The 23078-nt window shown below is 49.7% G+C and overlaps 1 protein-coding gene across 3 annotated transcripts in view; it reads left to right on the top strand.

Annotated features, from left to right (window-relative positions):
* The window catches only part of SYNGR1 (synaptogyrin 1), a 39471-nt gene that overhangs the window by 2574 nt on the left and 13819 nt on the right, over window positions 1–23078 (top strand). For all 3 annotated transcript variants that reach the window (XM_044984911.1, XM_044984907.1, XM_044984909.1), the window contains exon 2: window positions 20806–21043. In XM_044984911.1, the coding sequence (XP_044840846.1) occupies window positions 20806–21043 (238 nt within the window). The remainder of the gene's footprint in view (window positions 1–20805; window positions 21044–23078) is intronic.

Here is a 23078-nt window from a genome sequence, read left to right as displayed (position 1 = left end):
AGTGCTGTGGAGCCAGAGCCTTGAGTTCACAAGCTAACCCAAAGCATTTGTAATGATATGCTGTGTATTATTAGTGTTTATTGTGAAGCACTATAGGTATGCCTGGCACTTTACCATCACAGAGTAACACCTGGCCCCATAGGTGCTGGAACTAGAGGTGTGGGGAGTGCTACTTCACCCCCTGGCTTGAAGTGGTTTCCATCATATTCAGGGTTTACAGTTTGGTTCAATGGCTCTCAGCACCCCCTCTATAAAAATTGTTCCAGCACCTCTGCCTGGCCCCTGCCCCATAGAGCATGCAATCTAATTTTGATGAGTGCAGTACACACCTTTAAAGGATGAGGCACAAGAACTCAGGTAGGTTGTAGAAGATGGCGTATGTTGTTTAACGTTGAGAAGAAGATTAGCACCTGGTGATAGGGTCTGACACACAGGAGGCTTAGGCCAGTGTAGAGAGGTTGATATCACTAGAGTGCCTCTCTGGGCACTGTCAGGACACTGGTGTGAGGGAGCTCATGTTTCCAGACTGCTGCTGGTGATAGGAAGCAGCAGCTCCCCAGTACGCGCGTAAGGATGCTGCTTGTAGCACATGGGCAGAATTTTTCTTTCTTTCTTTCTTTCTTTACATCTGACAAAAAAAATTAAACCAATTTGGTGCAGGCAAAAGGTGTTGGCTCAACAGTCCTGGAGAACAGAGTCCTCTACGTTTTCCCCAAACCTGCTTACCAAGGGCAGTAACCACTCAAACCTTCCCCACACTGCTCCCCATCAACATGCCTCAGCTTGGAAAAAGCAGCACTACTGGAGCGTGGAGGAGTTAATTGTACATAATCTGTTCAGTCCCTGGCCTCCTTGTGGAGACCCCCCCACAAGTGGGCCAGTGGAGATGAGGGGACTTGTCCACTGACAACCAGACTGAGACAACCAACTCTGTTCACACAAGCCATGCTACGCATAGGGAAATTGGGGCACAGAGAAGTTAAGCAACCTGCCCAGCATCATCCAATGAGCAGGCAGGGCTAAGTCACATTGACAGGAGTTGTATTTGTATTTTACCTTAGAGGTAAAAGGCTTTGTCTCCCCTTCACACAGACCCTGGTTTTTGCTCAAAAAAATCTCCCACTTTTGCTAGTACTTGTGCAGTTTCACCTCTGGCAGCAACAGTAGGAGCCCTAGTGTAGATGAGGCTTTTACCACCATGTCACGTAGACTTGCTCTTAGTAGGCAGGCCAGGTCTATGCTAAAAAGTTAGATCGAAGCAGCTACGTTGCTTAGAGGTGTGAAAAATCCACACCCCTGAGAGACATAGTTAATCCACTGTCTACACTGGGAGTTAGATTGGTTTAACTACAGCAATGGGAGAATACCTCCTGTCAATGTAGGTATCATCTACTCTTAAACTGCTGCAGCGGTTCAAGTATAGACCTTGCCTTAGATGACACAGTGGGTAAAATGCCAGTGGCTCTATACTAGAGCTCCCATAAGTGTTAGCAGCATTGGAAAGCTTTACAGAAACCAGGCTTGAGTCATCCAGTCACACCCTTACCCTGACCTGTGATTTGCACTGAAATCCATGATCTAGAGATGACAGCCTCTTTATACCATTGTCAACTACACTGAGCAAGCCAGTCCCCAGTCCACATTTCTGAGAAGCTATTCCCATCTTCTGCCACACAGCTACATATGCTGGTTGTGGGGCCTGTGTAAGTCTCTAAGGCAGGATGTGACATGCCCAGGGTGGATAATAATCAATTATTTTTTAAAAAAATGGTTTTTTTTTATTTAAATCCAGGGGCTTGGCTACACTCGAAACTTCAAAGTGCTGCTGCGGGAGCGCTGCCGTGGCAGCACTTTGAAGTGTGAGTGTGGTCGCAGTGCCAGCACTGGGAGAGAGCTCTCCCAGCGCTGCAGGTACTCCACCTCCCTGGGGGGATTAGCTTGCAGCGCTGGGAGCCGCGCTCCCAGCGCTGGGGCAGTGTTTACACTGGCGCTTTACAGCGCTGTAACTTGCTGCGCTCAGGGGGGTGTTTTTTTCACACCCCTGAGCGAGAAACTTGCAGCGCTGTAAGGCGCCAGTGTAGCCAAGACCCAGATTTTTTGATAAAATGCTTTTAGAGGAAAAAAACTATCTAAAGATAGTTTTAATTAAGCTACATTATAGCTCAAAGATATCTCATCATGAAATAGGGATTATAAATTCTAATTCTAGAGTATGAGACAATATATTCATGTAATGTTTAAGAAAAGTTTTGTAAATGAGTTCCAATAGTTCATGGATTAGGGACCCAATGTTATGGGGTTCCAGGGGCTTCTGTACAGATTATTTAGGTTAATCTTTCTAGCTACCCAATGGGACTCAGTGCTTAGTCTGAACAGGTGGGCAAACTTTTTGGCCTGAGGGCTGCATCGGGGTTCCGAAACTCTGTGGAGGACTGGGTAGGGAAGGCTGTGCCTCCCCAGACAGCCTGGCCCCCACCCCCTATCTGCCCCTTCTCACTTCCCACCCCCTGACTGCCCCCCCTCAAAATCCCTGACCCATCCAACTCCCCTTCCCCCCGCTCCTTTCCCCCTTACTATGCTGCTCAGAGCACCAGGACTGGCAGCCGCGCCACCTGTCCGGAGCCAGCCATGCCACCGTGCAGTCTAGAGCACTGGGGCAGGCCGGCGGCTCTTGCAGTTGAGCTGCCCAGCAGGAGCTCGCAGCCCCGCCACCCAGAGTGCTGGGCTGTGGGGGAGGAGGGCAGCAGGGGAGAGGCCAGGAGCTTGTCTCCCCAGCCAGGAGCTCAAGGGCTGGGTGGGATGGTCCTGTGGTCTGGATGTGGCCCGCAGGCCGTAGTTTGCCCACCTCTGGTCTAGAAGATAACATCAGAGATGCTTAGTTTTGCAGTTCTCAAACTGGATTTGTGTCTCCAGAGATAACATGCTTGTTAACAGCAAAAATGTTTTAAAATAAATAAATAGGGGTGAGAAATAGTTAAATAAAACAATGTAAATGTCTGTCTGATGATGTTCTCCTAATACAGCATGGCAAGAAAATCCTCCAAATATTAATGATTAACCTTTTGAATTGAAGATAGTTCACCTCCCAATGACTTCATAAATATCTGCTTCAGTTAGCTCTGGTAAATGAAACAACCAAACAATCATTCATTTTCTGATATAGCTGTAAAATTAATCTGAAAAGTTTTCAAAATAAATCACTTAAAAATGTAGTGTGTGTACCTTCTAAAAATGAAATATACATCTATCTCCGAGTTCCGAAAAATATGTATTAAGGTTATAACAACCAACAAGAATACACTTTTATGTAGAAATCCATGATTAAATCAAGTCTTCCTGACTAGTGATTTAATTCATGATTTAAATCAATTTAATTTAAATCAAATCCACCCTGGACATGCCCACTTTTAAATCTAGCTTTGACACCACAAATAAATAAAGTGTTAATTGAGAAAAGGCTTGTTGCTTATTGTTCAGGGTATCCTGATTGCTAGATGCTGTTAATTCCAGAGATTGAAGCATCATTCAGTTTAAAAAACATAAACAGTTTGGGAGTGTCTCTTTGTTTTAGAAATAGGTTCAGTTAGGTGGCTTGGTTCTGTGCATTTCAAACAGCAGCTGCTCAGTGAAAGCTTTGAATAAAATGTTGCCATATGACTAGGAAAGCAAAGTTTCCTTCAGCTATATGTGAGCTCAAGAATCAGCTAATAAATAATAATAGGATAATAAAAACAGCCCCCTACCATCCCTTCTCCTCTTTCACTCCATGTTGCTGTTATCATTTATCTCTTTTAATTACAGAAGCTCCTAGAGGTTCTGTCTAAACTGAGATCAGGGCCCTGTTCTGCTAGGCCCCTGACAAACACACAGTGAGAGACAGTCCCTGCGGCAAAGAGCTTACAGTCTAAGGCCTTGGCTACACTGGCGCTTTACAGCGCTGCAACTTTCTTGCTCAGGGGTGTGAAAAAACACCCCCCTGAGCGCAGCAAGTTACAGCGCTGTAAAGCGCCAGTGTAAACACTGCCCCAGCGCTGGGAGCGCGGCTCCCAGCGCTGTAAGCTAATCCCCACGGGGAGGTGGAGTACCTGCAGCGCCGGGAGAGCTCTCTGCTAGCGCTGGCGCCGCGACCACACTCGCACTTCAAAGCGCTGCCGCGGGAGCGCTCCTGCGGCAGAAGTGTAGCCATACCCTAAATATGCAAAACAGACACAGCAACTACAGCCCAGAGAGGGGAAATAAGTTGCCCAAGGTCACACAGCAGGTCAATGGTAGAGCTGGGATAGAACCTAAATCTCCAGGTGCCTAATTGAGTGCCCTGTGCACTACATCATACTCTCGCCAAGCCCCTGCACTTACAGGACTGCTAAATGTTGGGGCCAAGTCCAGTGGGACTTTAAATGAGGGCGTAAGCTGCACTCGGAGTACAGATTAGTCAAGTAATAGGTGTAAATAGTGAAGCAGTGAAATTTACACTGATTTGGTTTTTGGGGAGCAGATCCAGTCCCTGGTGTGTGGTACTGTAAGTCAGTGGCAACTATACCCACTTCCACTAGGACCTGAATGTCCCTGAAGGTGTTGAGGATGGTGTGTGTGAGAATAGAGAACAAGCCTTCTTTTACAACCCTATTAGGGGCTTTCTCTGCTATTCCCTTTATCTTCCCCCACCCCACCCGCGGGGCTAGGTGTGGAAGTTACACTCATCTTGCACACACTGACTGCTAAATCATTGCAAATGACCCTGTTACTACTTTAGGTGTATGTTGGTCAGAAACTGGCTGTAATTTTCAGCCCATGTATGTCACTGCTGAATTCAGCCTAGACGTTTCCATTGGTGGTGCCTCCACTTACTTCAGGCTATTGAGTCTTTGTGAGAGGGACTTACCCCCTCACCTTTCCAATGGGTGACAAGGGGATTCAAAGCTGGGCTCCTATACACACTGCTTCCCTGTGGTGAGTTCCCAGTCTCACACTGGTAGCAGAGCGGCATTCAGGAGTTTCCACATTTGCTCAGCCTTGGTTCTTCCCTTCGGTTTCTGCCAGAAATAGCACTGAGTGCTGTGAGTGGTAGCTGCCTCATCTTGTTCACATGATTTCACCGCACCCACCATGCCTGCTTACTGGCTGCCTTCTAGTATGTCAGCAGATAGGCCGCTGAAGGGAGCTCAGCGGTGTATATAAAATGTATTTGGATTTAATTAAAGCAGTGGGTGCAGTATTTCATGAAGCCTTACTCACAACAATAATTCAAATGGGCTTGAGCAGGGATGCTGTCAAGTGAACTGAGAACTGGCTAACAGACCACAATAACCAAAGAATAACGATACATAACACTAGATTTATCTGGGGGAGATGCCAGGTGGGTTACAGCAGGGACTGTTGTTAAGTCGAGTTCTTTTTAACATTTCAGTAATGATCTGGGAGTGGCAGTAAGCATCATATTACTGACATTTGTAGATGATACTAAATTGGGCAGAGTTGTGAACCCCAGTGAGGAAGGAGAAGTAACACGAGCCAAGAGCAGTTAGAAACATAAGCAAAAAGTAATAAAATTAGATTAATCTTGGAAAAATACAGGCTAATATACTGATGGAAAAATAATCCAAAATGGGAGAGAGACCACTGGGAAGCAAAAGCAGCAAGGAATCCTGTGGCACCTTATAGACTAACAGACGTTTTGCAGCATGAGCTTTTCGTGGGAACCAGCTGGGGGAATTTAGGATTCCAGAGCCTTCCGCCTCTATATCACCTGCTCCAGGTCAGCCCCAGATCGGCAGTGACTAAAAGCTGTTATCTGGCTACTGATAGGATGAAGTGAGCTAGTGGGTTTTGTTCAATTCCTACTGGGATTGCTGTCCACATCCCCTCCCCCTACCCCCACCCCCAGCTGACTGTCTCAGCAGAGCAACCAAATAAGTAACGGGTCATGCAGATGACTGTCCTGCACAGAGGTGACCCTCCTGGTCAGGGCTCAGTCACACTGGGAGGGTGACATCCTAAATTCCCTGTAAGCTGCGGGGCCGTGCAGCAGCTTATTAAGCATGGTGCAGGTACTTAGGGCTGCGGTGGGAAGAGATTCCTTTCCCCGGCTCCAACCTAGCCCAGCCACAGACCTGCCGTGGCCAGGGGAGAGGCGCCTCTCCCCTGGCCCCAACCCAGCCCTGCCCCACATAACAAAATTCATTCCGCACGTGGGTGGGAAAAATTAGAGGGAACACTGGTGGCATCTAGGAAGTTTTGGCTGCCTGCACAGTACCTGGCTGTGTGGGTAAACAGAGGCCTTTAGCTGCCAGACCTGTCGATCCAGCACCTGTCACAGACATTTACCAAAGAAACTAAGTATATGCTTTCTTCAAAACTACCTGAATCAAAGTAGACACTGAAGGAAATGTATCTGTGCTGGACTCTGCAAAGCCTTCCAGGAACTCTAGTTGTGGGTGCCTGGATGAAAATAAAAACTGGATAATCTCTAGCAGGTTGCAGAGTGGTCTTCCTTCTGCTTCTTTTTGCTAGCCTAGCTTGATTTATTTATTTATTTTGGGTCACTACCAATATCAAGCGCAGGAGAGGTTTTTGCTTTGTTCTGTCTGAGCAGGATTTGATTATAAGCCCCATGAGGAATAGTATGTCACTAAAATATTTCCTTTTTATAATGAAATAAGGGCTTCAGGGGAAGGGGAGAAAGCAGGCAGTGTGACAGCCTTGTTACTGCAGGCAGTTGTGGGGAGTTAGCTAGGGCAGGAAGCATGGCAGACAACCCCACAGTAGGGCAATCTTGGAGATCTCTGGAGTGGAGCCAGCGTGACAGATTCCTCATGGGGTAGTCATTAAATTCTAATGCACTGCTGAAGGCAGGCAGTGTTCTGCACGCATCATATGATGCTCAGGAGGGCCTAATGGACTGCTGAAAATGGGCAGCATGATGGAAGCGTCACATGACACTCAGGAGGTTCTGCTATGCCGGCTACATGGCTCAGCCTGCAGTGTTGGGGCGGAGGGAAAAGCAGCGCCTCAAGCAGAGGGAATTTCTGCTTCCCAGAGTGTGGTTCCTCCCTCTGCTGCTGTTTAAATCAGCTTCTTCAATTCAAGGAGGAAAATGTCTTTCAGGAAGGAAGCTGCCTTCCCTTCCCCCAGGCAGACCCTGCCCCTTCTCCCCTGCCACGGGCACACAACACACATGCTCTGCACAGCATGCGATTCAGCTCCCTGGTTTCCCCCTTCAACACGCCAGTGTTCATTTGATCTCCTCTGGCCATTCTGTCAGTTGCTCCTTCGTTACTGCACTCTGATACGGGGGCGGGGGGAGGGTGCCATAGTAATAGTTTGTGGGTGTCTCAGAGGAGGACTGGCTGCAGGTGGTGCAGCGAGTCCACTGTAGGGTGGGTGAGGAGGACGGTCGGAACCTCTGAGTTTGGCTGGCCAAATGCCTTTGCTTGTTTTAAAACCCCCTTGCATGCCAGAGCAGTCGGTGGGGTTATGCCAGTGGTTCTCAAACTTTGGTACTGGTAACCCCTTTCACATAGCAAGCCTATGAGTGCGACCCCCCCCTTATAAATTTAAACCACTTTTTTAAATATTTAACATTCTTATAAATGCTGGATGCAAAGTGGGGTTTAGGGTGGAGGCTGACAGCACACAACCCCCCCAAATAATAACCTTGTGACCCCATGAGGGGTCATGACCCCCAGTTTGAGAACCCCTGACGTGAGAAGAGAATTAGGGCCCACGGGTTTTATCTGAACAAGTGCTAGACAAGCACTAGATTCTGCTTGGTTTTTATGCAAGCATGCTGTGAGGGGTGGGAGCAGGGTGTGTCAGAGCCAGCCAGGAGTGCAGGGACTAGTCCCTAGCTATTCCTGCAGCAGTGCACAGTGCCTGTAAGGGGGCAGAGAATTGGTGCAGCAGTGGCGTGGCATCCCAGCACCAGCAAGCAGAGTTAGTCACCATCCAGTGCAGGGGCGGCAGGTTTGTATAGTTTTTGGTGGTCCCCAGAATGGGTCCAAGTCCCGCTTCCTCCCCACACCTGCCTTGTAAGCTGATATAGATATATATATTTAAAATAATGTAAAAATGGACTGGAAACAGTAAGCATTTAACAATTTCCCTATATTGCACAATGTGGGGGGTGGGGTGGGGGCTCTGGGGTGTGGCTGAGGATGAGGGGTTTGAGGTGTGGGACAGGGCTCAAGGCTAGGGCAGAGGATTGGGGTGTGGGGGGATGAGGGCTCTGGCTGGGCTGGGGATGAGGGGTTTGGGGTGTGGGAGGGAGCTCAAGGCTAGGGCAGAGGGTTGGGGTGTGTGGGGATGAGGGCTCTGACTGGGTCTGGGGATGAGGGGTTTGGAGTGTGGGACAGGGCTCAAGGCTAGGGCAGAGGGTTGGGGTGTGGGGGATGAGGGCTCTGGCTGGACCTGGGGGTGGGGGTGGGGGGGGCTCAGGGCTGGGGCAGAGGGTTGGGGTATAGTGGGGTGAGGGGTATGGGGTGAGGCAGGGCTGGAGATGAGTTTGGGATGTAGACAGGCTGCCCCAGGGGCTGGGGCCAGAGAGGAGGACTCCACAGTCCCCCCAACAGCACACTCCCCCGGCACCATCACTGCACATGCTCCTAGGGGCTGGGCCTCTCTCAGATCCAGGAAGCCCCCTCACTTCTCCTGGGATGTAGGCGCGGGGTGGGGCGCCATCACTGTGAGCACCTCCTGCCTCAGCCTGCCGCCGGCGCCACTCCCTTTTGTAGCCAGCAGCGGCCGGCGAGGGTGCGCGGCACAGAGCGTCAGGGCAGCCGCCCAGGGCGCAGACAGGGACACTCCGGGGGAGGAACACTGGGCAGCAGGCAGGACCGGGGAAGAGACCCGGCCCCGAACATTAGTGCAGCCAGGCTCCCAGGCCCTGAATTTACTGGAGCAAGGGCACCACGGGCCCATATAACTCACCGTCCCTGATCCAGTGGGAACGATGCAGCACCTGGAGCAGCTTGTGCACTCCTCTGTGTGCTGGGCAGCCACAGGAGGAACTTTGCCTCTCTGAGGAAAACGTCTTCAGTGTTCTCCCTCGGACAGTGCCTAGAGCTGGGCCTAAATGGCGCCACGCAGCCCAAAGGGAGCGCTTTTTGGTTCAGTACCTTGCAAGTGCTGCAAGCCAAACAGCTGCATAGCAAGAAGCCTACAAGTTTTCCTGGCAGAGCTTGTTAGCACTACAAAAGGACTAGCTCTGGCGTTTTATTTATTTTTTCCTGCTTCTTAAAAATAAGAATAGAAAAGTAATTGCAAAAACCTGTGTTAATTCAGTGTTTAAGGTTACATGCTCACAACCACAAGAATCCAAGAACTATAGAAGTTAGGGTTCCGACAGCAGTGCTAACTCAGCCAAATCACATGGAAATGCTAATTTGCTAACCCTGTTTTTCTAGTTGAATGGGTATATTATGTTTTCTGCTGTAAAATGTATTGCATAAAACATACAGTACAGGATGTGCAACATGGCCAAAGGAAGGTTGTTCTTGGACTCTTAAAAGGATACTATCTGCTTTGAAATCTAGTCAGTTTACAACAAGGATTTCAAAGTAGGTTTAGGTACTGCCCTTGCCTCTCAGACCCCCACCCCCAATTTTTGAAGTTTTACAATCATATTTTTGTATGTTTAAAATATTTTTTCTTTCTCAATTGCAGCATGAGAAACTCTCATAAATACCAGTGGAAACCAGCTGGACCCAAATCCTGCAAACACCAACGTGTGTAATTTTGTTCACGTGAATGGTCCAATTTGAAGTCAGTGAGATGGCTCATCTGCATAAAGTTAGGCACATGTGTTTGCAGGATTGGGCCTAACTAACTACGCAGAGTGGAAGGATAGCCTTGTGGTTAAGGTGCTGGGCTGGCACTTGGGAGATCAGGATTTAATTCCTTGGCCTGTCACAGACTCCCTGTATGGCCACAGGCAAGCCACTTCAGTTCTCCATCTGTAAAATGGGGATAATCCTTCCTTTGTCTTGTCTGTTGAGATTGTAAACTCTTTGGGAAAGGCGCTATCTACTACCATGTGTATACGCCACCCCTGTAGCAATGGGGTCCTGATCGCTGTTGGGGCCCCTAAACTCACCAATAATAAATAATGCTACTACACAGGGAAAGTGGCTATACCCAAAGTGCACGATGCAAGCAAGCTGAAAATATGTAATATTTTTTCTCTAGACGTCTTGTTATAGCAACATTAGGCATTATTAGTAACAGGTACCAAGGGCCCAGAGCTCCTCTTGCTTACTGCAATGTAACTCCACTGACTTCAGGGTGGTAACTCCTGATTTACATGGCTGGCAGCCATGGTGAATCAGGCCCAATACTATCAGCCAGAGTGTCATATTTTTTATGTTGGTATCCCTGTAACTTTTTGGCATTTCTGACATTTTAGCTGTGAAACCTGAGTGCTGAGTTAATGCAGGGATATTTTTGGGGGGGTGAGGGGGAAGTTTTATATAATTAATGATCTAAATAAACATTTATATAATTACTTTACCATGAAATCAGGTAAATGTAGGACCTGTCCCAATGGGTTGCTTGATAAGCCACCTTCACTGTTCATGTGCAGGATTAACTGCCAGGGGTTAGGTGGGCCCTACCCTCCATTCTGAAGGCTGCCAAATGTGGATTCTCCTAAGCCATTATTTATTTATATGATGATTTATTACACGCCCAGCCCTGGAGCCTCTGGGCATATTTACATAACTGGAAAAACACCAAGGCTGGTGCCTATTGTAGGCAACAACAGTTGCCAGCCCAAGTGTACCCATCCATTCAAATCACCCCATTCTGGCCCCCTATCAAGTTGAATGCTTACGGAAATAGATGAGTCTCACTGCACTATGCTCTCACCATCAGTCTACCAGAGTGGTGGTGGGCTGAGAGTGAGAGTCAGTTTCAAAGCTGAGAAGTGTCCCACCCTGCCACGAGCTCTCCACTCCTTCTCTGGGCTGTCAGCAGGAATGCTTCCGCTGATCTCAACTGTGGGGAAGGTATATAAGGAAGGAGATGGCCTCTCTGGTTTCCAGGTCCCCGATCACATAGGACTTTATAGATTAAAACCAACACCTAGAGATGCACTGGGAAGAGCTGGGTAGCCAGTGCAGAGCACGTGTGGTGTATGTTTTCAGGGGCTCGATCCACTCAGGAGATGGAGTAGCAGCATTCTGCAATAACAAGTTTTTGAGACATCTACAAGAGTAGCCCTCAATAGGGTGCTTTGCTGTAAATCATGCCTTTGGCTGGATGACCCTTACAAGGTCCATATCAGAGAGGAAAGGCTACAACTTCTTGGCCACTCGCAGATGGAAAAGTATGGTTAGAGCCACCAATGCTGTCTGCAATTTTTAATGGCACACTGGAGCCTGCCCGGACTCCAGCATGCCATTAAAAATCCTGCCCAGCCTCGCCCGCTCTCCTCTGCCCTCTGCTCCCCCCGCGGAAGCAGGGAGCAGAAGCATAGCCTTGCGCACAGGGTGGGCAAATGGCCCCACTCTCCCAGCACAGCAAGCCGCCGGCCAAGCGCAGCAAGCTGCCGGCCCCTCCCCCGCCTTCTCCCCTCCCCTGGAGCCCTGCTGCCGCGTGCAGCGCTCTGGGGGTTGGGGCTGTGCGCTCCCGCGGGGCAGCGTTCAGCTCCGTGGGGAGGCAGACACACTCCCTGCTGAACTGGAGCTCTGCCACCGCCACGTGCAGCGCTCTGAGGGCCGGGGCTGTGCTCTCCAGCGGGGCAGCATGTCTGGCTCTGCGTGGAGCCTCAAGGTAAAGGGCCCAGGGCTGGAAGGGTTGGATAAGGGGTGGGGGCAGTCAGGGGACAGGGAGCAGGGTAGGTTGGATGGGGAGGTGGGGTCCTGGGAGGGGTTAGGGGCAGGGGACTCTGGAGGGGGCAGTCAGGGAGCAAGGGGGGGTGGATAGGGCATGGGAGTCCTGGGGTTTGTGAGGGAGCAGGGGGTGGATAGAGGTCAGGGCAGTCAGGGGACTGGGGGCAAGGAGGGTCCGGGGGGGCAGTTAGGATGGGGGGGGTCTCTGGAGGGAGTGGTCAGGGGACAAGGAGCTGGGGGGGTTGTATGAGTTGGGAGTTCTGGGGGTCCTGTCAGGAGGCAGGGGTGTGGAGAGGGGTTGGCGCAGGCAGGAGTCGGAGGGGTTGGATTGGTCGGGAGTTCTGGGGGTCCTGTCAGGGGGCGGGGAGTGGTTGGATAGGCATGGGAGTCCCGGGGGTCTGGCTGGGGACAGGGGTGTGGATAAGGGTCAGGGCAGTCAGGGGACAGGTAAGGGATAGGATCCAGTCCGAGGACAAGGAACAGGGAGGCTTAGATAGGGGGTGGGGTCCTGGGGGGCAGTTGAGGGCAGGGGTCCCAGGACGGGGTAGTCAGGGGACAAGGAGCAGCAGGGTTGGGAGTTCTTAAGGGGGCAGTCACCCAGCCCTCTCCCGAGTCCTGACCTCCACACACACACCACGCCCTCTGCCCTGAGCCCCGCACACACCCCAGGCCCCTACCCTGAGCCCTGGCCTCCCTCATACACACCCAGCCCTCTGCTTGACTCCTTCACCCCCCCCAACCCTAGCCCTGACACCGGCACCCCCACCCATACCCAGCCCCCCCTCTGCCCTGACACCTACACCCCCCCCCACATATCCAGCCCCCAGCCCTGACTCCAGCCCTCTGCCTCCAACCCTCTGGGTCCCGGCCCCGCACAGCCTGCTGCTGGTCTTGGGTTCTGGCTGACGGACCCTTGCCAGCCGGGGTCCCGGCCACAGGCCTCGCTCAGCCCTCTGCCAGCCTAGGTGAACAGAACCCCAGACCAGCAGCAGGCTGGCAGCGTAAGATCAACATTTTAATTTCATTTTAAATGAAGCTTTTAAAACATTTTGAAAACCTTGTTTATTTTACAGTACAACACTAGTTTAGTTATATAATATATAGACTTATAGAGAGAGATGTTCTAAAAAACATTAAAATGTATTACCAGCACACAAAACCATAAATTAGAGTGAATAAATGAAGACTCGGCACACCGCTTCTGAAAGGTTGCCGACCCCTGGACTATACTAATAGAAAGAACAGATACAAAGACAAACCCTGTCCCCCTCTCTGGACCTTATACAACTAGATGTCACAGGCTATCTGTAAGCCAAGGTGACCTGCAAGGACAATGGGTGAGAATATGTCTAGGTGTTTGTGTCATTGTGAAGGACAGATGAGTATAGTGTCCTGCTAGGCCATCAACAAAGTGCTAATGCCTGGACAGTGTAGTCCATTAGTGAGGAATGGAACTCCACAGCAATCCTTAGTCTCTGTGGGGGGTTTTGCAATAGGTCCAGGAGTGAAAATAAGTCCCCAAAAGCTACCTAAAGGAAGCGAACATCTGATCACAACAGGGGGAATGTAAATTATACCCATCTCCAGCTCTAAAACCAAGATGAGCTCTAGTTTATGCTTACCTGGATGGCATTTCTGGTCTTCTAAATGTCTCTTGTCTGATTATGTGGCAAATAAGGTATACACATTTCATCACCTAGTCCAAGGAGGTCAGGCAACTCGGATGCCAGCGTCACCTCCGGTTGCATCCTCTTGCTTTTATATCACATTGAGAAGTTTGCCAGCTTTCCATCAGGGTAGGGGTTGTAACAATTACTGCAAATGATTATAAGTAGGGCCCTACCAAATTCACGGTCCATTTTGGTCAATTTCATAGTAATAGGATTTTTTAAATGGTAAATGTCATGATTTCAGCTATTTAAACCTGAAATTTCACAGTGTTGTAATTGTAGGGATCCTGACCCAAAAAGGAGTTGGGGGGAGAGGTTTTCAAGGTTATTGTAGGGGGCGTTGCGGTATTGCTACCCTTACTTTTGCACTGCTGCCTGCAGAGCTGGGCCTTCAGTCAGCAGTTGCCACTCTCCGGCCACCCAGTTCTGAAGGCAGCAGCGCAGAAGTAGGGGTGGCATGGTACGGTGTTGCCACCTTTACATCTGCGCTACTGCTGGCAGGGTGCTGCCTTCAGAGCTGGGCACCCGGCCAACAGCCGCTGCTCTCTGGCCGCCCAGCTCTGAAGGCAGCGCAGAAGTAAGGGTGGAAATACCATGACCCTCCTAAAATAACTTTGTGACCCCCCCTACAACTCCCTTTTGGGTCAGAACCCCCAATTTGAGAAACGCTGGTCTCCCTTGTGAAATCTGTATAGTATAGGGTAAAAGCACACAAAAGACCAGATTTCACGGGGGGAGACCAGATTTCATGGTCCGTGACAAGTTTTTCATAGCCGTGAAATAGGTAGGGCCCTAATTATAGGCAGAGCTTGTAGCACTATCGTTAGTTAAAGTTGCTTGACACTTCCCATTGTAAGAGCCTGTTTTTAGCTGCTTATAACTTTCCCAAACTTTAACTGTGTTTGGGCTGAAAATTTCCATGCTGGGCATCTGCCTCAGGCCTCATCTGTTTCCAAGAACAAGGTTAAGGAAAAATATATATTTTTTTCTGTATTAAAAAATATTCTTCTATTTTGTTGTGACGCTAGAGAGACTCCATGCTGTGGAGCAGGGATTTGAAATTTGGCAGGGGGTCATGGTGCTGTTAAGGGTGTGCTTTTTGCTATCTGCCCAAATTATAAAATTCTTATTTTTTCACGGAAAAATCTTAGTTTGCGCATACTCAGTAGAGGCTTGTTGGAGTTTGGCAGCTACATTCTGTGAAGATTCCATTTGCACTGAACATGCACCAGTCCAAGGCTGGAGGAACTGAGCAGGACTTTCCCTGAAATTGCTTCTCTTGGCTGCTACAGCTCACTGTGGCATTGGGTACAGCGGGGTAGGCAACCTATGGCACAGGTGCTGAAGGCGGCACACGAGCTGATTTTCTGTGGCACTCACGCTGTCTGGGTCCTGGCCACCGGTCCAGTGGGCTCTGCATTTTAATTTAAGTTTAAATTAAACATTTTGAAACCTTATTTACTTTACATACAACAATAGTTTAATTATATATTATAGACTTATAGAAAGAGACCTTCTAAAAACGTTAAAATGTATTACCGGCACGCGAAACCTTAAATGAGAGTGAATAAATGAAGACTCGGCACAGCACTTCTGAAAGGTTGCCGACCCCTGGGGTACAGGAAGGGAGAGCAGGGAGACTGGCTCCTGTACACTGAATGCGGCTCCTGCTGGTGTCCAGGCAATGAGGAGGGAGAAGGGACCTGAATGGAGTACAGAGCAGGGCCGCCCAGAGGATTCAGGGGGCCTGGGGTCTTCAGCAGTGGGGGAGTCCTTCCACTCCGAGACCCGCCGCTGAAGTGCCCCAAAGACCCGCAGCAGGGCCCCCCTGCCGCCGAATTACCACCGAAGTGGGACCCGCTGCCAAAGTGCCGGATCTTTGGCGGTAATTCGGCAGCAGCGGAAGGCCCCCCCTGCCGCCAAAAACCCGGAGCAGAAGAAGCTCCGAGGGCCCGGGCCCCATGACAGTTTTCCGGGGCCCCCGGAGCGAGTGAAGGACCCCACTCCAGGGACCCCGAAAAACTCTCATGGGGGCCTGGGGCAAATTGCCCCACTTGCCCACCCCTCTGGGCGGCCCTGGTACAGAGCCACAAGAGCCTGTCCTGTGGGGAGGGGCCAATGGAAGGAGTAGGTTAGGAAAAGGAGCTTCACAGGAGACTGGGACTGGAAGATGGAGACAAGAGGTGAGGGGAAAACTCAGACTGGCTGGGCAAGGAGACTGGGAGTAGGAGCTGGTGGGGAACATGGGCAGGCAGATGGGTGAGAGTCTGGGAGCTTATGTGTTAGGAAGGGGAGGACAGAGAGTAGATAAGGAGCTGTGGGGAAGAGGCCGGGACTGGCTGGGCAAGATGACCTGGCCTGGGACCAGGAAAGAAGAGAGACTAATGTAAGCGGGGGAATGGTCCCGCTATTGTGGGGAACTTTCCTGGCTTCTGTACTACCCCGGTGAAGTGGGCTAGCGAAAGGATCTGAGTCCTCGCTCCCACTTCCTTTACCCAGAGGCCTCCCTGCCCTTGAGGACTCCCCTTTCACTTTCCTGTGTGGCAGAGTCCTCGTAACCCCAACAAGGCTGGGCCCAGGATTCCTGGGGGGCTCGACCCCCAACCCTGCTGTGGTCACCCAGGACAGGGGCTAGGGTGTCCCCACTCCGGGGTACTCTCCTTGCACTGCGCATCTCCCTGACCCACTGATCACATCATACAATTTAAAGCAAATACAAGTTATTTAATTAACAATTAATTTTAAAAAGGATTAAGGAAAAACGGGAAAGGTTAAAGGAAAACACATCACCCTGCTCTGTGGCAGGGAACATCACAAACAGTGTCTCTGGGAATGGGGATGTCAGGGCAGTTCACAGTCTGTTCCTTGTAGGTTCCAGGCCTCCTTCTCAGGCCCTGGCTGTGCTGCAGGGACGCTGCGGGTTGGACACTTGCTCTGGCAGTGCCCACATGCTCTCAGGCTCTGAATGGCAGGACCCTTCTCCCCAGTGTCACCCCCGCCCTGTCAGGGTTACGATCCCCCTCCAAGTCTGGCCTGCAGGGCCTCTTGGCTGAGGCGTCTCCCTGTGCTGGGCCCACTGCCCAGGGTCCCCCTCGCTCTCCCCAGCTACTCACCGCACCCAGCTCCGGACTGCTCCAGCCCCAGCTCCACATTGCCTCAGCACGGCTGCTGCTCTGCCTTCAGCTCCCTGGGCTGCTGCTCTGCCCTCTCTGGCTCCAGTTGCTACAGCCCTGCTCCCAGGGCAGGTGTGCTTTGCAGGCTGCTTCTGTGACCCTGCTCTCAGCTCTCACTTGCTTCCTGGGCTGCTTGTCTGACCCCTCTGGCTCTGGTTGCTGCAGCTCTGCTCTCAGGGCAGGTCTGCTCTCCCTGGGCTGTGCTCTGGCTTTTTGGGCTGCAGCTCTTCTCCCAGCAGCTTAGCTTGGGCCCCTGCTCTCTCCTTAGCTCGGCCCCACTCCATCTGACTCAGACAATTCCAGCTCACACGGAGGACGGGACCCCCCTGGCCTCCTGACTCCTTGATTAGGCTGCCCGCTCTGTCAGTCAGGCTGATCTGGAGCATTGGCCTCTCCACATTGTTCCTGGAGACTGTCAGTCTCAGGCTCCTGATTTCCCATCGACCCCTCCCTTTTTAGTGCTGGGAGCTAGCAACCAAACACCCCCACTGAATGTTAGTAAGGGGGCAACTGTTCCCTTACACTAAGAAGAGACAAGATGCCTGGGCTAAGGTGGAGAGAGAGATAGGGCTGATACAGGGACAGGCTGGAGGGGATATGAGCAAAGGGGGTCAGGTCTGGGGGGAATGGGGCAGAAGGGTCTGTGCCTACTAGAGCACAGTCCATTACAGAACTTGGAACCATAGATTTCCAGAGTCTCACCATTCCTCTGCTGTCAGCAAACATTTGTGAAATGCACTGGCAGAGTGCGCATCTCATCTCCCTCTAGTGCTGGACCTGGTCCACGCAGCAGATGACAACCTACTATTGCTGTCAGGTACTCCAGTCAAGGAGCAGAGGCCTGTGCTCTGGATCTCAAATTCCAACCCTGCTGATGGCTAATTATGTATCAGATTGGAAATAACTGGCCAGTAATTTATTCCCACCCTAGCGCTATAGCGTCTCAGATTTCTTGGTCCATTGCGATAGCAAAAATTCAAATGGTGCTTATACCCTGTAAGTGACACAGGGGAATGGATGGTGTTTTAGTTGAATGATTCCTGTTAGTCGGGCCCCTGGCTATCTTTGCTCACTGTCTGAAACTTGATAGTCACATCTCTTTGCTCTCAGTTTTAGTCATGGGAGTGGGGAATGATTCTAGCTTTCTGTCTCTCTTAAGGTTTTTACTGGTGCCTCTTGCAGTTTCAGGGTTAACTGCACCTGTGACCTACCACCTGGTCTTCCTCGAGGGCACCCTCTTAAGCTTTCCGGCTCCCAGTGTCACCTCTCGCGGTCAGAGGCCCCGTCTCTCTCCCTCCAGACCAGGGGTTTACAGTCCCTCTGCTTCTCAGCAGGTTTGACAGGGTCCCATCCAGCCCCTGTGGGTAACCTCTCTCCAGGGGCTAGAACAGGGTACAGCAGTTACCAACCAGCCTTTACACGCAAACTGCTTTTCTTCTTAGGGCAAACGCTTTACAGAGAAAACATCTAAAAAGAATAAAATGACTTACACTCGTGCTAAAAGCTTACTAGGGATCACCCCTCTCCAACTTAGGGCTTTGGTAGGTGTTGGTCTTTTCAAACCCCACAAATGGGTTTGCCCACTTGGTTACAAGTCCATGTCAGTTTCTAGGTCAGGAACAGGATCCCTGACTGGACGGTTCAGCTGTTTAATTTGAATATAGCTGGGCCTTATGGGAACAGGCAATCAGGTTGACAGCTTCCCCTGGCTTCTAATCTAAAATGGATCCATCAGTGCCACAGGCACTGTTATGTCTGTGGGTGGCTGTGAGCTTGTTTTGTCCGAGTGCCAGCTGTGTGTGCTTTCCCTCTACATTTCCCTATGTGATTTCCTTCGTACACTGCTTTCATTCCACCAGGTTCTGTCCCCGGATAGACCCATGCGAAGGCAAAGGGAATCACTGCTTTCCCCTTCTGAATACTTATCATTTAAACAGCACAGCTGTCATATAAAGTGGGAGTAAAACTGCCTTCAGTGAGTCAGGTTTTCACTTGAAAACTAGAGCCAGTGAGGATAGACTTCTGTAACTGAGAGCAGAATTGGGTCTTTCATGTGTTCTTGCAGCCCTGTGTATTCTGCTCCAGCCTGTGAGCTGGCACATCAGTGGGACAGTTGTGTGCCTCCTCCACTCCCTGCACTAGTGGTTGATGGGGACACTGTTCACATGGACACACCTGATGCTACCGCACCAAGAAACAAGCCACCTGAATTCTGACTTATCAGTTAGTGAGTTGCACACTATATGGGTCACTACTGACTGCAGAATCTCTGTTTTGGTTCACCCTCTGTGTGGATGTAAATTGACTCCTCTAAACCAGATTTATGCCCATCTTGCACTACAGGCACAGAGGACCTGATCCTTTACACCACGGGAAACCCGCTGAAGTTACTCTTTTTATACTGGTGTGTAAAAAGTGAGAGGAAAGTGATCATCAGCTTACATAAGAATGGCCATACTGGGTTAGATAGTCCATTCAGTCACCTGTTTACTTACCTTTTCTGGGTGGATGGAGAGAAGGGAGGACAAACGAAAGGAGCACACGGGCAGAATGCTGCTGGGTTAGTGATCTGATACGCATGAAACAGGCTGGGCTGTGCTTTTGGGGGTACCAGAGGTGAATGTATTGCATGTGCTATGTTTCAGAATAGCAGCAGGAGTACTTGTGGCACCTTAGAGACTAACAAATTTATTTGAGCATAAGCTTTCGTGGCTATGTGATTCTCCATGGGCCACGGTGCTCCAGCCCGAAAATGCCTGCAAAATCCACAGCTAAGGAAAGAGTGTATCAGTCAGTGGCTGAATGGATAGAATGAGAATATTAGTAGACAGATGGCTAGTGTTATGTGTTGGATAGAGGGAAGGATGTAGTGAACAGAGTAGATGGATAGAAAGGATAAAGAGGTGTGGATAGAAGGATTGTTAGGAGAACAGATAAGTAGAGAATGCAGAGTAGTGGATAATGAGAGGGTGAATGGGGAAGAGAGAACCGGAGAAAAAGTTGGACAGATAAAATAAGTGAATAAACGGGGGGAGGGAACAATGAATAGAAAGGAAAGCCGTCTGGAGAGAGCTGATGGGTGGAGGATGGAGTGGGAGGGTGAATGGCTGCCTATAGAGTAAGGGATTGTGAGGATTTAGGGCTTGTCTGCACTTACAATGCTGCAGTGGTGCAGCTGTATTGCTGCAACTCCACCGCTGTAATGGTTCAGTGAAGACACTGCCATCTGTAGTAAATCCTCCCTAGGAGGCAGCAGCTAGGTTGATGGGAGAATTCTTCTATCAACCTAGTGCTGTCTGCATGGGGATTTAGGTTGGCGTAACTACTTTGCTCAGGGGTGTGGATTTTTCCACCCGTGAGAGATGTAGCTATGCCAATATAACTTTTCAGTGTAGACCAACCCTCAGAGCTTGTCTACCCAAGAACTAAAACCGAAGAAATGAAACCGGTCCTAGTTCACCCTTTTCCTTAGTCTGGTGCTAGGCTGTGTGTGGGCACTCTGATTTCAGATGGAGATTGACCTATTTCAATGTAGCTTAAATTTGTAAAAATAATAATAATAAAAAAATAAAAATATAAGTTTAGAATATCCTATTATGAGGCAATTCTTAGAAATAAAATAACATTTTTCAGGTAAACTTCCCCTCAACTATTGCCCAAACTAGAGCTGGGCAAAAACTTTTTTAGCAAATAGTAAATTCACAGAAAAATGCATTTTGGGGGGCACCAAAACTATTTGAGTTCATGTCCAATTCAACAAATAGTTTTAAACAAAAAAAACCTGAAAACAAAAATTTTGAAAATGTCAAAATGAACCATTTGGTTTGGAATTGACACTTTGTTTCCAAATATTGTTTCATATTGACGTTCAAAATTGCATTTGACCCAACAAAATGTTTTCGGTTTTTTGTTTTGTTGAGGAACCCCCCTACCTCCCAAAAAATCAGTTATGGTTCTAAGTGACTCAGTTTTTTCCAGCTGTAGTCCAAACAAGCTACCAAGGTAGGCTCGCAGCTCAGCCAGAGAAGGAATATGAGGGCCAGCTAGTCTTGGGAGACCTATTCTCCACTGCACTAGTCACCTGGTGTTCTGGAGGCAGGCATGGTCCTCACCTTCCTCCTGCCTCCGTCTCCTCAGGTGTTCTCCATTGTTGTCTTCGGCTCCATTGTGAATGAAGGTTACCTGAACAGCCCCACTGAGGTGGAGGAGCACTGTATCTTCAACCGCAACCATAACGCCTGCAACTATGGCATCACCGTGGGCGTCCTCGCCTTCCTCAGCTGCCTTCTCTACCTGGCTCTGGACGTCTATTTCCCACAGATCAGCAGCGTCAAGGACCGCAAGAAGGCAGTGCTCTCGGACATCGGCGTCTCTGGTGAGCTTTCTGGCTGGTTGGCATGGAACCCCTTTCCTCAGGGAGCTGAGCTGAGGGAAGGAGCTGTCTTATTTCATAAGCCAGCTGGCCAGACATCCCTGGAACAGGAGCTCTTTGACTGGTCTCCTTCCTTGTCCCCACTCACCTTGTCCTCTTTTCCTCTTTGTCCTCCAACCTTCTTCCCCCTTCTTACACCCACTCCTCTTTTTTCCTCTTCTCCTCTCCCTGTCTCTTTCCTTCTCCTTCCTCCTCTCATCCCCTATCCTCTCCTTCCTCTTAACTCATCATCTTTTTTTTCCCCACCCTCCTCTTATCGTTTTCCTCTTTGCCCTGTCTCTCTTTGCCCTGTCTCTGGTCTCTGCTGCAGCCTTATGATTTGATGGTGGGATAATGACACCACAGGCAGCTCAAGCATTCCTCACACAATGTGGGAGACGTGAGCATATGTGCAAATTGCATTCCTGTGACTAAAAATGGCAAGCCTTAAAAATGACCTGCAAAGGAAAGAAACAGCTAGTTTATGCCCCTTTATTTTAATTCTGTATGGTGCATAAAAACAGCCTGAAAGGATCCCATTTTGCCCTTATTTTTTTCCTTTAGAAATATCAAGTCTCATTTTCCCTGTTTTTTGCTGGAGGTCTCCTTGGAAGACCGGAAAACTGGGGTAGGATCTTTCTAGGCCCTTATTTGAAGGAGTAGAGGGTGACACATCTTGTAACTGAGGTTTTTCTTTCCAGTGCCAAATGTTTGAATCAAATAAGAACCCACCCCACTCCCCCACCCCCCGAAAAAAACCCATAGAATTTTAAATAGTCTGACTATAAATTCCCTTTGTACTGTGCATGTTCTGAGGCATTGCAGGCCCCTGTCCAGCTCCTGGCACCCAGGGCTGTTCTAACTTACATTCTGCTTTCCATGGTCCCTAGTTTGTTGAAGCTGCAGAGCAGCACCTGTGTGCCTGGTACTTCAGCTGGAGGCTTCAGTGAGTGGTGGGTGTCACAAGGAAAGTTTTCTTTCACACCATGTCTCTGAATCTCTGTCCTGCTTTGCATCATCTTCTGCACCAAGTTCCCTCATCTGTCTTTCAAAGTTCTCCTGTCCTCTACTCTCTCATTCATCTGTCCTTGTCTCCGCCGACGTCCCCACACACGCTCTCCTTCACGCTGACATTTCGCTCCTCACTATTCGCTTTGTCCAGCTCATTCCCTCCCAACTTCATCCCTTCTTTCGCAGCCCCAAGACACCCGGAACAGCTTCCCAAGAATGTGCTCTGAGACTGTTCCCTCTTGCCCTTAAAGTAAAATACACAATCACTTGTTCTGCAGAGCCTTCCCAACATGATGTCCACCCCCGTTCTGCAGGCCTGATTCTGAACTCCCATCAGCTCACGTCAGGAGTATCTCCACTGACACCAATGGAGTTACCCCACTGGAAAACTGTTGTGCAAAGAGGATCAGGCCCAATGTCTGTTCACTCTTCTGTACGTACCTCTTTTGGCCTTTAAGTGTGCAAGCCCTTCAGGGGTCTTTTTGCTTGTTTAGCAAACGTTGCGCATTGTCTAGCCAGGGAACAGTGATAGTGCTATATAAATAACAAACAGTGAGATGAAGAGAAGCGGAAGGGAGTGCGTTAGAGAAACTGAGTGCAGTACCGCAGAACAAACATCCTGCCTGTTTCTCCCAAGTTATCTGGTCATACCTCAGAAAGGGGGTAAATGCATCAATTTCTGTTCCCTCCAGGGACTCCAGGCCAGCCCCTTTCCCACACCCTGATGCTCTGATCTGGATTATCCACACTCCTTTCCCCTCTCCTTAGAACTCTGATCCTACTCATTTATCATCCCTCCCCAAGGGAGCTGTGATCCAAGTGTTTTCCTCCATCAAAATGCTGCTGCTCTCTTGCTCTCTCCTCTCATTCTCCAATCCCTCGAGCAGGAACGCTGTTATTCTGTGTATTACCAGTGTGTATGGCTCATCTTTTGGAAGAGATGTAAAACGGAGGGCCTGTCTGTCATCGTGTAGCTGTATTATAGATC

The sequence above is a fragment of the Mauremys mutica genome, chromosome 1, assembly GCF_020497125.1.
Source record: "Mauremys mutica isolate MM-2020 ecotype Southern chromosome 1, ASM2049712v1, whole genome shotgun sequence".
NCBI classification, from domain to species: domain Eukaryota; kingdom Metazoa; phylum Chordata; order Testudines; family Geoemydidae; genus Mauremys; species Mauremys mutica.
Note: the sequence above shows the minus strand (reverse complement) of the source record. Positions and strands in the feature narration are given on the sequence as shown.